At 51.0% G+C, this 15131-nt stretch overlaps 1 protein-coding gene across 9 annotated transcripts in view; it reads left to right on the top strand.

Moving 5' to 3' along the window:
- Positions 1-15131, top strand: part of SZT2 (SZT2 subunit of KICSTOR complex) — a 937318-nt gene that overhangs the window by 104307 nt on the left and 817880 nt on the right. For all 9 annotated transcript variants that reach the window (XM_085602961.1, XM_085602966.1, XM_085602963.1 and 6 more), the window contains exon 9: positions 8113-8283. In XM_085602961.1, the coding sequence (XP_085459087.1) occupies positions 8113-8283 (171 nt within the window). The remainder of the gene's footprint in view (positions 1-8112; positions 8284-15131) is intronic.

The raw sequence follows: 15131 nt of genomic DNA, 5'->3' as shown, positions 1-15131 counted from the left end.
TCCCCAGCATCAGACATCAACCCCTGAAGTTCCACCACCAACGCTTCCCACGCCCGGGCCGTCGCTAGTGCCTTCTCATCGTCCCTCCGAAGGGCCAATTGCACCCGGAGCGTACCCTCAGCCCCCGCCCATCGCGCCAACGCCGCCCTCCACCGCAGGAAGCTAGGCCCCCCCCGGGATTTCCAGTGCATAGTCAGTTCCCTCTTGGCCATTATCAACCCCAGATCATAAAACTAGCTAGTGACCTTCGTACGGCGAGTGTGAGGAAACCAAAGCAACAAACAAGCCCCCATTTCCGGGGCAATGGAGCGGTCCGTCACCTGGTTCAAACAATCCACAACATCACCCCAGTAGTCACCCAACTGCGTACAGGACCAAAACATGTGCCGAAAGTCCGCCCCCTCTCCCCCACACCGCGGACACTGAGAGTGTACCCCCCGAAATATCGCAAGATCTTGGCCGGCGTCAGATACGCCCTGTGTAACGTAAAAAACTGAACTAACTGAAACCGGGCATTCCTCGTTCCCTTCCAGGCCCTCCGCACCAGCGTGGACCACGTGGACTCGAGGATCGCCTTCTCAAGGTCCGTTTCCCACTTCTCCCTCAGGGCGCCCAGAGGGTGCAAGCCCTCCATCAACAGTCGGCGATAGAGGCAAGTAATGGCCTTAGTCGTCCCCGCCGCCATCACTACATATTGGCAACCCGCGGCGGTCCGCGGCTCCGAAAGCCCCATATTCCAATGTTTCTGGAGGCTCCCCACAAGGGCCGCATGGAGCAGGAAGTCCCCCCGCGGGAGCCCATAAGAGTCCTGCAAGTCCTGGAAAGGCAACAGCACTCCCTCTCTGAATAAGTCCCCTACCATCTGCACGCCCAGCTCCTCCCAAACCGCTAGCCCAGACCAATCTCCCCCATGCGGGAACGCCGTACACATCCCCAGGGGGATCTCCGGGGCATAGGGGTGGACTATGGCGGCCCTCCTCTGACACCTGTTCCAGCACAGCCGGAGGGTACGTTCCTCCAAGGTAAGCTGGGTCAGGTCTAACCGCTGGTGGAGGACTATAGGGACCAGGGTTCAATTCCCGACGCGGCAGGGTCGTGGACCAGGGTCAAAACGGACTCGATAATTCTCGCCTCGGTACCTACTCTAACCAGGAACACACTCGGCAACTCTGGGCATTAGCTTGCCTCATCTCCACAACGGCCCCCCACATTCGCCGGGGATGCCTGGTTTCACCTTGGCGATACCCAGGAGGGACCATCTCACAGGGATAGCCAGGATGGGTTCCCCAGCGGTCTACAGCGCCACGACGCCTCAGGGCAGCAGTGCGCTTTACAAGACACATACATACTTACATACATACATACATAAAGGCCAGCACATGCCGCGGAATCAGCCTGTCCTGTGGGCCCTCCGGGCCTCTATACTCCCTGGCCACCGCCTGCGTAAGCCATTGGAGCTGGGCCGCCAAGTAGTACCACTCAAAATCCGGGGCTGCCAGGCCCCCCTCTGCTCTCGGCCGCCGCAACGTGGTCAGCGCCACCCGTCGCCTTCCCGAGCCCCAAATGAAGCCCGTAGACAGTGCTCGTACGCCGGGATCCATATAGGAAGGGTGCGAAAAAAGTAAAGAAGGCGTGACAACGCCACCATTTTCAACAGCGCCACCCTCCCGGCACACGAGAGTGGGAGCGTGCTCCAAAACCCCATGCTCCCCCGCAAGCCGCGAAGGGCCCTGCCAACATTCCCCTCCAACAAATCAGTCTGGGTATGATAAATGTTAACCCCCAAATATCGTAGGCAGCTGCCTTCCCACCGGATCTGTCCCAACGCCCGCGGGGTCCGACTTCCCTGTGACAACGGGAACAAGCATGTCTTGCCCCAGTTGACCTTAAGCCCGGACAGACGACCAAACTCCTCCAAAAGGGCAATCGCTCCGCCCAGCGCGCTCTCCGCATCCGCCAAAAACATCAGCAGATCATCTGCATATAGGGAGATATAGTGGGCATCCCCCGCAGGGAAACTCCAGCATAGGCGCACCCCCGTCGGGCATGAGCCGCCAGCGGTTCAACGGCCAGGGCGAACAACAAGGGGGAGAGGGAGCAGCCCTGCCTCGCCCCCCTCCGTACGCGGTAGGGGACCGATATGGTAGCCCCCGTCTTCACTCGGGCCGTGGCATCGCTATAGAGCAAGGCGGTCCAGCGTACGAAGTCCTCCCCCCCCCCCCCCCCCCCCAATCCAAACTCCCGCAGCACTCGGTATAAGTAGGGCCATTCCACACTATCAAAGGCCTTTTCTATGTCGACCGACAGTGTGCAGGCCTCCGGGTATACGTCCCGGTCCATCTCCATCACCCGCAACAACCGTCGAACGGAAGTGGCCGTGCTGCGCCGAGGGATAAAGCCCGCCTGATCCGGGTGGATTAAGGCGGTCATATGGGTCAAGAGGCGCGACGCCAGTATTTTGCTCAAAATGTTATAGTCCACCGTCAGCATAGAGAGCGGACGGTACGCCGTGCGCGCACCGGCCTCTCCTCCGGGCTTCAGTAAGGGTACCACAATCGCCTCCCGAGCAGAGGCGGGCAAGCGCCCAAGCCGCCAGGCCTCGCTGTACAGGACCTGCAGCTGCGGTGCCAACAAATCCGGGTAAGCCGCAAAGAACTCGATGGGCAACCCATCCGCCCTTGGCAAGTTACACTCCTGTTCCTCGCCCTGACAACCTACCCCATTTGGAGGTAGTTGGGGTATTAATTTATATAGTCGCCTTATACAGGAGACTAGTACAGTTTGTACAACAAACTTTGAGCTCCAGACCTGCGGCCGTAGCAGGACCTCTTCTCCCGCGCAAATACAAACCATTATTCAGCAGACTATTAACGCTATCATGGGAAAGGCACCCGCGAAGCGTGATGAAATGGCTTTCTGGAATGCTCGTAAGACCAACCAGTTAGACGCAGTGTATCCGTCCACTACCCCCAAGATAAACACTTAATATTGACTATGTGTCTTCCTCTTGGGATGGTGCTTTCAGTAGAGGAGTGTAACCACTGGGGAAGCATCTTTACATGCATTTATGACCATATATCCCTGAAACGCCTTCATTTGCAGTCCTTCCGGATATACTAAGACAGGTACAAAACGAGCACTGAGCTGCACCTGCTCTGGATTTAGGGATGAAGTAGATGGGGAACTTTTCTGCAGTTTCTGCTATCATTCTAAGTAACATAAAGGGAGAGTCTTCAGTTCTGGCTGTACGTCCAAGACTAAAAGCAGTTCCGGTTCAAGACCGTGACCTGCCAAAAATAATGGCTGAAGTTTATACCTCTATAGTAGACAACAAACCTCAGGTACTCGACCTGGTAAGCCACCTTTAAGACCTAAAAATGATACTGAAGATTCCGTTAAGGCGAAATCTGCAACAAAAGGGAAGAAAAATCAAAAAAGATAAAAGATGGACTGGATAAACCGTGTCTCCGGAATCTGGCAGGGATGGTTATAACTTAAGACACTGTTAGAAAATTGAAAAACTGACCGGTATCAGTATTCTGGTAGTCGTTCTTCACGTTCTTTTCAGGACACTGATGGTAAAAGAACAGAAGAGGGAGCCGGCCTGAGTACAGAAGAAAAGAAGAATACAGTCAAAAAGTGAAGGAGTGGGCAAGACTGATTTCAGGTTCCAAAGGGAAGAGAAAGGATTGGACTCAAAAACCTCTGTAAAAAAGAAGAAAGTGGCGGACTTTGTAAATAACATGCTGACCCAACAACGCGTCCTCTTTTGAAATAGGACTTGGGCGAGAGCGCTTTTAGACAGTGCAGCAGAAGTCATGAAATTACATCAGACGCTTCAGAAGTTTCTGGATGCAAATCCAACTGATAAATCTATACAGATCGAGATCCCAGATTAACATTTAAATCCTCCTGATCGGGTTTACAACTCGAACATACAAATTGAAGGGGACATACCACGTATAATCAAAGCAGTGATCTGGACACAATTATCTGATGACTAGGACGTCATCTTAGCAGAAAAAGACTGACCTCCAGCCTTCATTAGAGAAACAACCCGGAGGGAGGAAGTCATAAGAGTAGCCCATAGTACCTGAAGACAGCAGGAAAATCTGTTCCAGCGAATGTGCTTTGAGAGCAGCTGCAGCCTTTTACTATAGGGGAGAGAATGTAGTCTAACAGCTAGGGCGGTCGATCTCTAATCTGGGGAACCGGGCTCGAGTCTCGACAATGACGCTCAACATCCTGTGATTGGCAGCAAATCACTTAATCTCCCTGTGCCTACAAAAAATGAATGTGTCCTTGTGTAACGCAACTGGTGCTCATGCCATGTAAAGCACTCTAATACCTTTGGGTCAAGTTCACGCTATATAAAACTACGAAAAAAAATTAAAAAATATACAGGAACCAAGCGGGTGGGACAAACACTCTAGTCCACATGTTATTCCCCTACAGGGTGAACCACAAGCACATATACCTTTAGGTCAGAAGCAAAATGTAGTATGAAAGGAATAGATCGGCTGCAGTATTACGGCATTATAGCACCATGCCTCTCACCTATGAACACCCCCCTTTCTCCCATCTCTAAGCAGACCGCTCCTATAGAATAGTCTTAGACTATAGTAATTTGAATCCGCACACCCAACATATTCAGCACAAAACGCGCACAGCGAAACTGGAAGAAACCCGGAGAAAATACGAAACGACCCTGTGCATTACTAATGGGCTTTTCAGCCAAAACATAGCGCCTGAAATTGAGTATCTAACCTCTTTCAGTTTCCACATTGCAGTTTTCATTCTGATGTTTGCATATGGGCTATAAGGATAGTACTGGCTTGTTTTCAGCATGAAGTGTGACAATCTTACAACCAGATCCTGAGGTATTGCCATATATTGATGACAATGATTTGAATCTACAGTTGATCAGGGTAGACAGAGACTTGACAATCGGTGAAAGTCGAGGATAACAGTTGCTTTTTGTGTCAATACGATATTCGGGAGATTGCAACTGTTTTGCTTCTCTCTCTCTCTTTAGTGATATAATAGACAGAGTGGTGACCATGTTAACATCACATGGTTACAAAATTAATTTCAAGACATTTAGGATTGCCTAACTAGGGTCTAGCTCTGGACGTCCTCCAGAAATGTGCTACCTGCAACTTCTCAAAACGCTGGAAAACTTGCAATCCCTGGTGGGATTTCTTAACTTTGAACACACATTTGCCTCGCCCGACAGAAAGTGAAGCCTCCGTCTGACCTAACTTCTCCCACGTTTTCATTGATACACTGATATCTTGTGTGCCGTACAAGCAGGCATTAACAAACTAGGCACAACCAAACCAACCTGATTATCAGAGTCCTACACAGTCACTATGGTTACACGTATGTGACCTAACATTTGCCTCGCCCGACAGAAAGTGAAGCCTCCGTCTGACCTAACTTCTCCCACGTTTTCATTGATACACTGATATCTTGTGTGCCGTACAAGCAGGCATTAACAAACTAGGCACAACCAAACCAACCTGATTATCAGAGTCCTACACAGTCACTATGGTTACACGTATGTGACCTACAACTAAGTACAGACCGTCCCTATTGCCAACAAGTCGCACTTGTATTCCTTAGCTAAAGCACATTTTGCTTCTATTGACAAAATATTGACAGCAGTACAGACCGCTATCTTAAAAGAGCGCCCTTGGCCCAGGAAAAACATATTATTATTGTTTCTCTCGTACCAGCACATGAGGTGGCCACAAAGGCAAGCCTTGCTAATGCGTGTGCCCTACACCCAGGATGAGTACAGCGGGCTTCTTGTTTAAGTACAGTGGATGTAAAGTTTCAGTGTGATCCTTCTCTTCATACACAAGCTTTTCTCCAACATGAAGAACAGGATGCTGTTCCTACTCCAGACACTCAACCTGTTGAGGTTTATCAAATTATTATGTAGCACTGGAGCTGGCAGAGGTGAACTGTGCGACCCTTGGGCTGTGCCAGCTGCGAATGATACTGGAGTCCATACAGAAAGGGCTTCAAGCACCCAGCTCTGGTATATGCTGTGGCCCTGGAGTGGCCTGGAGCTAGCTAAATACTTGGGCATTATAGCAGCAGGTGTTGCATATGCTTTGAGGAGTAAATCCAGGAGTGGGTTGGTGTGAGTAGCTGGACAGGTGCTGATACTTGGATGGATTGATGACTAACCCTGTAGAATGATGTGGTTCGATTAGGAACATGAGTTGGAAGAGATTAGGGAGAACGCAGGAGGGGATGTCACACAACGGCTGAACCTGGCCTTAATAAGACAAACCTGAGAAGATTCCACAGGGACGACCCTCTCAATCTCCTTCCTTTTACCCGGGTAACCGGACTAGAGCTCTTGGGAGGAGAGGCTAAGTAGGCTGAGCTATCAAAGACAAAGTGTGAGCTTTCTGCAGAAAGAGAATCCAAACTACTCTGGAAGATGGACTTTGGTAGTTTGGGAGGGGAACATTAGCGGGGAAACCAACCTTCCAGATATTTAATCTATAGTGGACTAAATGAGGGAACACTGCAGCCCAGAGCATTGATCTCCAAAGTTTAACCTACAGGAAAGGACCTGCACTCAATGGAAATGTTTAGGGCCAGTCAGGTAAAATCTGATGATTTTACCAAGAAAAATGTGTGACAAAATACTCTTAGAGAATTCCTCTTTGTGGGTGTGGCTATTGCACAAGCTTAAGATGTGTTTCACAACGTGTTTCACAACCGTTTGTGATGCAAACATTTAATCAAGTTATACAAGATGTAAAAAGGAAACTTAGCAAGGAATCTCCATTGTCATTCAAGGGCCCCTTCGCTTTTGTCACAGTGGTAGTACTTCCCAAACTGGTGTGTATTCCTTACAGTTTCTTATTATAGATAACTCAAAACATTTTTAAACTTTGATGTGGCCCGGAGAGGCTATGTTTATGCAGATGCTATACTGCACATTAAGTGGGGCGAACTGCAAAGACACAGAGGAAGCACACAGTCAAGATATCCATTATTTTGCTATATTTTGGGTTGCTCAACTCTGTCATATTGACAGCTGGTTTAAACCAGGATGTACATTGCTGTTTGAGAAGATTTAGGTTGAGGGAACCACGGTCTTTGTGCTTGAGCAATTTTTCATCTACATAATATGTTTATGAGGAGGCTAGATTAGTTTGGATCAAAACTGTATAGGAAATGTGATTCTGTATTAAACCAATAATGAAACCTAAATAACTGAGAATTAAGAGCTTGCCATTGGCTCTCATTTTCCACTGGTTCTCTGAGTAGCTGCACTAAGGGGTCTTCAGGTGTCTTGTCTGGTAGAAATTTCTGAGTAATTTCAAGAGGACAGGTTCATGGATGTTGGGAGACTGATTAGGGCTGTGGGATTTTAATGGAATATTTTAATGCATAGGGTTTTGTGTGGTGCGTATTACACTGCCTATGTATCAAAAAGGAAAGCCAGTAAAATTTCTCCTGGTTATCGTGTTATGATGCACACCGTTTTTATATGGTCATGTATTCCTAGTTGATAACGGAACTTATAGGAGAAATGAAAGGTGGGCAAGAAACAACCACTGGGCTCGATTTTGTGAAATATACCAGACGGATGTAAAGTAAGGATACAGTTGAAATTCCTTTGCTGCCAATGTGTTCCACCGCCCACTTGAAGAAATTAAGATGATCCTCTCAATGGAACGCCCACGCTTGTGTGAGTGGAACAGCACTATAAGCAAATTCAGAGTTACACAAGAAAATAGAACAGCAGGTCAAGAATCAATGTGCTGAATTCCTAGACTTTGGAACTCGCTGCTGCAAGCACTCATACACTCCCCCACCATCCCTTCTGTTGGAGGGTTTGACAACTTGTTCAACACTTTGGTTGGTTGTGGGTAACCATTCTTTGTAGAACCATCTCCCATCTTTAAAGCTCGCTATATGTCTGTCTCTCTTCTCATTACAGTTCTGTTTGTTTGCATTTTCTCTTATGTTGTTTGGAACATGCTGTGCTAATACCAAACTAGCTTCATGCTCATTAATATAGTACGAGATAATGAAGTACCAACTGCAGCTGACTTCTTTGCTGTGCTCTGATATTTTCAGTGTCCCAGCACAAACTGTTCAATGAGCACTTGGTGTCTGCTAGCAGTAACCCAGCGCTTGCGATGAGGAGGAAGAAGCATACAGAGAAAGAAGTTCATGCGGACCTGGTGAGCGTGGTGTCCGTCCGCCTGCGGGAGGGCTATTGTATCCGCGACATATCCATCTCTAAAGGTGAGTCCTGGCACCTTATCTTCACCGCACCTACTCTGGCACCTTCGTGCCTACTTTCGCTCTCTACCCACTCCCTCCCTTTCACATTGTGTAGTTAAAAACATGTATGCGCGCTTAACTGATAGGTACCTCTTTAACAAAGAATAACTTGGCAGAAAAGTTATTTTCAAGTTAATTTTATTATGGTAATTATGATTACTACATTGTTTCTCACACCATTATTCTAACCTCTTGCTGCCAAGTGCATATTGTGGAGCAGAAGTTAACTCTTTGGTGTTCAATGAGTCCGGTTTACAACACGGTGCCCGTATGGATGTTTTGCTTTTTACTCATTCACGTCTTATGTCACTCGTACCTAAGACGAGTCCAGCATCCTGCATCTTATGGGACAGGACCAGATGCAGTGTGTTTTATACTTCTGATTGATGCATCTTTCTGCAGATTGCAGTTTCTGAATATTGTCTAGGAACTAGACTAGAAAAGGTTGCCCCCAGAATAGCGGCGCTGTGTGACTTCAGTCGCAACACCGCTCGCCTATGATGTAATATTGGGGCATATACGGCGTCAACCAATTGGCTGGCGTTTCCGCCACTCATCAAAGTGAGTCTGAAGCTCTTCCTAGTTCTTCACTAATTAAATCCCTCAACTTTTTCAGTAGGGACTAGATCAGATTCTCCTTCTAAGATTTCAAGAATTAAGCCCTGTCACAAATGCTGTGAGATGTCGTTATCAGACTCATAGGTCATGCACATATCTCAGCCTGCAGCTCCGATTCCGTAGTGTTCCCGAATGCCATTAAGAAGTGAGAGGCTAAGCTGTTTTTGGCCAAGGTGTATCCCTTCTTTTTAGGTAAGACCCCCAACAGGAAATGATCTTCAAAAAGATCGTCCACAAAAATACCACTGGAAGGAGAAATCCTCTTCTAAGAAACTATCATTATCCCGGGACTAATCGGTGTCCCAATGCCAAATTCTTCTTTATTTACGGCGCTGATCCGCCACTAAAAATAGATAACCCCAGAATTTTTTTACTCCTATTGGCCAACGCTGTGCATGTTGAAGCCTTGTGGTTAGCCGTGCTGGGTGTTTTTAGGACATCTTTGTTACCCTCTGTGCCACTGCTGAAGCTTGCGTCTGCTCCTATTGGTTTCGCCTGCAGCCAAGAAGGGCTAGGCAGTGACCGGATGCACCATTTGTTGTTGTGCTATTGTTTGCCTCAAGATCTGCTATGCCTTGGCCAAGAAAGACCCTCCAGATCACCTACTTGTTCACCTCACTCCACCCACTAGGGCTGTGGCAGTTCACACAGCTCTCAGAAGAGGTGCCCTGGTAATTGACATCTGCCGGGTGACCATATGGTCATTCTTGCATGCTTTTGCTGTACATTAGTGAGTGCCAGAGTCGTGGAGGAGACAATCCAGGGTGCAAATGTGTGTCAGTATTTATGGAAAGGCTCCTTCACAGGTTGGTGGTAAGAGAATTTCATTTTGTTAACCAACGTTTATTAATTTTTAACAGGTCGTGCAAGAGGCAGTACACAGCTTATGCGCCTACAACCTTATAGGCCGGCAGCGAACAGCTTACACACATCAGAGTGCAATTTCAGAGTCCGGGAAGCCCGAGGACCCTAGCGATACCCCGGAAGCAGGCCTATGAGCAGATAGTCCCTAGCAAAGGTTCCACTTTAAAGGCACTATACCCTGCGCTAGCCCTCTGTCTGGCAGATAAGTTTGGAACATTACAACATTTGTCAAGCCAGCTCAACCTAATTGAACTTCACCAAGCTCGCCCTTAAGGGCCAATGACCCTACGTTCTAAAGATCTCAATTGCCACAGTTGTTATACATTCCCCTGAGAGCGTAGCTGTATCCGCATGCAGTTTGTCTAGCATATCGTACAATTCGGCCATGACAAGCAGTGCATCTCAACATACCGTGTCCAGTCGAACGAACAGCGCATAGGTATACCTTCCATCATACCCTCTATAACACCCCATTCATAGCCTGCAGTAAGTATAGCATGAGAGGACTGGCAACCGCTAGATGCTGTGTGGTATAGGCTCGCCAGCGTCCAACAGTAACTTATTGGGTATTGTGTAGTTCAGCAACCAGCATGCAGGTCATGGCACAGTAACAGATTAGGAACCACTCCGTCCTCATCGCGCTGTGGTCGTGCTAAAGCCACTCGCCACCGCACCTGCATCAGAAAGTTAAGTAGGAGGCGGCCAACCAACAAACGGGGGGGGGGGGGGCAGAACAAGGGAATGGGAAGGAGGGGGTGCAGGGTCTAGGGAGGGAGGCTCAGCATGGGGGAGGGAGTGCGGACCCCACTATTACCACAGGACATAGGCTGGAAGTCAAGGCCGTCCAGGGGTGGGTTCCCCCCTATCTTGGGGGTGTCTGCGAGAGTCGGGGACCTCAAACTGTCTGCCTGTCTCCATAAATTCCCTGGCTCTGTAGGGCCCACTACATCATCGAAGAGCTTCAGGGCTCGGAGCCGTGGTGGCTGTAGTCTAACATGCTCTAGTCGCCCCAAATGGTCTATCAAGGGCTTCCAAAGTTGGCTAAATTTGGTATCGCGGAGTTGAAGACGTGCCGTGAGGAGCTCCATCGCCACCACATGCCACAGGCGGGTAAACCACACATTGATAGAGGGCGTGTCGGGTTTCTTACAATAGAGAGCCACGTTTGTTTCGCAGCACCCAGCATGTGGAGGCTAAGGTGTCGGTCACGGCCTGTCATAGCTCGTAGAGTCGTCGGTCGAAGGCCCAAGAGCACCACCAGTGGGTCCTCCGGCAGGGGATACCCCAACACCTTTTTTATGTGGCTAAGGACTACTTTCCAAAAGGTAATCCGGAGAGGGCACGTCCACCAAATGTGGATGAAATCTCCCATCTCAGCGCCAGCATAGGGGGGATGCCGTAGGGAACATTCTTTGGAGTCTAGCGGGGGTGTAATACCATTGGGTCATCACTTTATAGGCGGATTCCTGTTGGGTGATGCTGCGTAGGATTTTGGGAATGTCGCTCCAGAGCCGAGACCATTGGGAAGGGGTAACACCTGAGCCAGTGACGTTGTGCCATCTCACCTGGTAGGGATGGGGATCCGGCCGCTGTGCGTGTTGGAGCACCTTGTATATGCGGGAAATCAGCTCCTTGTAGGTGCCGAAGGTGCTCGCCAACTGCTAGAACGGAGTGTAAGGCCGCGTGGCCGCCTGCGTCAAAGAAAAGCCCTGTATCCAGTGGCGTAATTGTATATACTGGAACTTGTCTCTCTCTGTGAGCCCAAACTCTTGCTTGCATTGAGCGAAGGTTTTGAGACAGTCCCCAACGAATAGGTCACGGATCGTCCTGCAGCCGGTTTCCGTCCAGTTCGCGAAATGGGGAGGGCGACATGCCGGCGGGAACTGCGGATTGCGAGCGATCGGGGTGTGAGGAGACGGGAAAGTGGTCAGGCCCGACGAACTGCCACCTTGTCCCAGATTTCAAGGACCGTTTTGGTAGGGACCTCCATGTAGGGGCTACGGTGGCGAGCCTCCCGGGGTAGCCAAGCATGGTCCCAGAGTGGACGGCAAGTGACTGCCCGATCCATGTGAAACCACACTTTTTCACTCTCCCACGCCCCCCATTCCAGTATAAAGCGGAGGTGGGACGCCCAGTAGTAATCGAGGAGGTTAGGGCAGGCCAGCCCTCCCCGATCCCGAGGGAGTTTCAGGATCTTGTTGGAAAAGCGTGGTTTCTTCCCCCCCCCCCCATATAAATGCGGTAAGTTCGCGCTGTAGCCCCTGGATGTGATGTTCCGGAATAGGCGTCGGCAAGGTTTGGAAGAGGTATAGGATCTTCGGCAGGATAGACATTTTAACCGTGTTCAGCCTGCCAAGCCAGGAGAGGGGCAGGGCCTTCCACGCGCGGAGGTCGGCCAAGACTGAAAGTTTGTATTCCTGCCAATTGGCCTGCGTCCAAGTATCCAGGTCTGGAGTTAGGTTAAGACCCAGGTACCGCACCGACTTGCTCGCCCACCGGTACGGAACAGAGGCTTGGATCGTCGCAAGTTCCCCGTCTGGGATCGTTAAATTAAGGGCCCAGGACTTCGTGTGGTTAATTTTCAGCCCAGAGGCGCTTTCATAGGTTTGAAGTAACGAGTGCACCGCTGGCAGCGAGCGTAGTGGATCAGAGAGAGTGAGGAGGAGGTCGTCCGCGAATAGAGCGATCTTGTGCTCAACCCCGCGAAGAGATATACCACCGATATCTGGGGACTGGCGTATCATAATGGCCAGGGGTTCCACCACGAGGGCAAACAGCAGGGGCGACAAGGGGCAACCCTGCCGAGTACCTCTACAAATGGGGAAAGGCTGCGTGAGTTGGCCGTTAACTCGTACTCTAGCCACTGGTGAGATATATGGGGCCATAATACGTGCCACCATCTTAGGGCCCAATCCCACTTTCCGCAGGACCGCCCGGAGGAAGTTCCAGTCCACCCGATCGAAGGCTTTTTCCGCATCAAGTGATAATAAGCAGGCTGGAATCTTCCAATGTTTGGCCTTCCCCACAATATGCGCTATGTGGCGCACGTTATCCGCCCCCTGGCGTTGGTGGATAAACCCCACCTGGTCGGGCTCGATGAGGTTCGGGAGGTGGGCACTAAGACGTTTAGCCAGAATTTTGGTGTACAATTTCAAGTCCGTGTTTAACAGGGCAATAGGCCGGTAAGAGGTGCAAAGGGTATGATCCTTCCCAGGCTTCGGAATGAGGGCTATTTCAGCCATTGCCATGTCCGACGAGGGCCCCACCGATTCCGCGAACGAGTTGAAGAGACGCAGGAGATACGGCTGTAATTGCGGCAAAAAGGCACGATAGAATGACACCGGAAGCCCGTCCGGGCCCGGCGTTTTGCCGAGCGGAAGATCCAGCAGGGCATCCGCTATTTCTGTCCGGGTGATAGAGCCCTCCAGGGTTTCAGATTGACGCTCGCTCATCGGCTCCCATTGACAGGCGTCAACGGCTTCCGAGATCAGGTCCGCCGCCGGCGGGTCACTAGCATAGAGAGCCGCGTAGTAGTCGCGGAACGTTTGGAGCTTTGCCGTTTCCGCAATGGCCCATGACCCGTCCGCCTTTTGTAACTTGGCGATATGGGCTTTAGCCGCTCGCGTTCGCAGGCGCCGCGCCAAGACAGCACCCACCTTATCCCCGCCCTTGTAGTAACGCTGCTTGAGCGAGAGCAGGGCGCGTTCGGCCTTGTTGGTCCGGTGCGCGCGGAGCTGTCCACGTAGGACGGATAGGCGTCTCTTACGCGCCGCCATCGGGCGCTCCTGGTCCAACTTCTCTAACGTCTTGACTTCGCGCTCGATTTTGGTCTCATAGAGCCGGGCTTCGCGCGCCCTGGCGGCAGCTATTGCCGTGAGAGTACCCCGTATCGTAGCCTTGAAGGCATCCCAGAGGAGAGGGAGGGGAGTCCCCGGTATGTAGTTATCTGCGAAGTACGCCAGGATGGCCACCTGGACCTCCTCCCTATCCACCGGATCGCGAAGAACGTGGTCTGGGAATCTCCAGCGGCTCAATCGCGTCGGGCGAGTGGAACACTCCCGTAGAAGCAATTCTACATGGGCGTGATCTGAAATCGAAATGTTGGAGTGTGACACCGATATATCTTTGAGCAAGGAGTGCGACGCAAAGAGAAGGTCGATGCGAGAGTATGAGCGGTGCACATGGGAGTAGAAGGTGTAGTCCCGCAGCCCCGGAGAATGGTACCGCCAGGTGTCCACCAAGTTTAAGGAGGTGAGGGAGCTCTTCACCGCCGCAGACATGGCCCCCATCCCGTGGAAAGCCCCCCCACAACGATCCATCTCCGCGTCCCACACCAAATTGAAGTCACCTCCGACTATGAGGTCGGAGTCCACTGGCTCAAGGTGTTCCCTAATGATCCCGCGTAAGAAGGCATCCTGACCCTGGTTGGGGGAATAGATATTACACAAAGTGAGTGGGCGATTCCCTCTCCGGACCTCCACCCGCAAGAACCGACCCTCGGCATCCCTACTGACCTTAGTGTCTCCCTGGGGGAACCCTGCCCTGCAGAGAATGGCTACTCCCGCTGTCTTAGTGGTGGCCGAGGACCAGAATTGATGGGGGAAGCGGGAGTGCGCCATCCGCACCACATCTGATTTGAGAAGGTGGGTTTCTTGGAGGAAAATGACATCAGGGCTCTGCAGAAGCAGGTAGCGCCATATTTGGCGTCTCTTGTTGGGAGAATTAAGTCCTTTCACATTGAGGGAGACAATCTTCCAAGAAGGCGAGTCGGTCATTGACACAGAACCACTAGCAAGACATCTCTCATGTGGCCGTTCCCCCCAATCTTGAGTCCCCCCCCACCGAAAGGATACTGAAGGAGAGGGACAGGAGGGAGAGGGAGAGGGATAGAGGCAAGAAAAACAACCAGAACACTTAATCGGCCAACAGGGCCAGCAAGGCCTATTCCAGTCTAGGGAGAAGCCAGGCACAACGGCACAGGCTGTCCCGGAGATGTCACTCTCCCAGAAATAGGGGTGGGGGTTTGTCATCACCACTCTGCTAGTCACGATTTCCAGGGCCCGCTCCGGGCCACCGCCTCCGCGGTACAGGTGTCGCGCCGAGGAGAAGGCAGTGGCGCGCCCCCGGGGGGGCGTCAAGAGCTCCAAGAGGAAAAGAAAGCGACATGGCCGCCGGACGACCATGCAAGCCACCATCTCGTCTCCAAAGCTGTCCTCGAAGAGGGCGGTCCGCCGTGAGAGAGTTTATCCGTGGGCGGATGTCTGTGAACTAGACGGCGACGGACCACCCTCCAGGGATTTGATGTGCTCAATGATGTCTTGCTTGTC

This window comes from Triturus cristatus, chromosome 4_2 (assembly GCF_964204655.1).
Source record: "Triturus cristatus chromosome 4_2, aTriCri1.1, whole genome shotgun sequence".
Classification (NCBI taxonomy): Eukaryota; Metazoa; Chordata; class Amphibia; order Caudata; family Salamandridae; genus Triturus; species Triturus cristatus.
The sequence above is the reverse complement of the archived record's forward strand: the minus strand, read 5'-3'. Positions and strand labels throughout refer to the sequence as shown.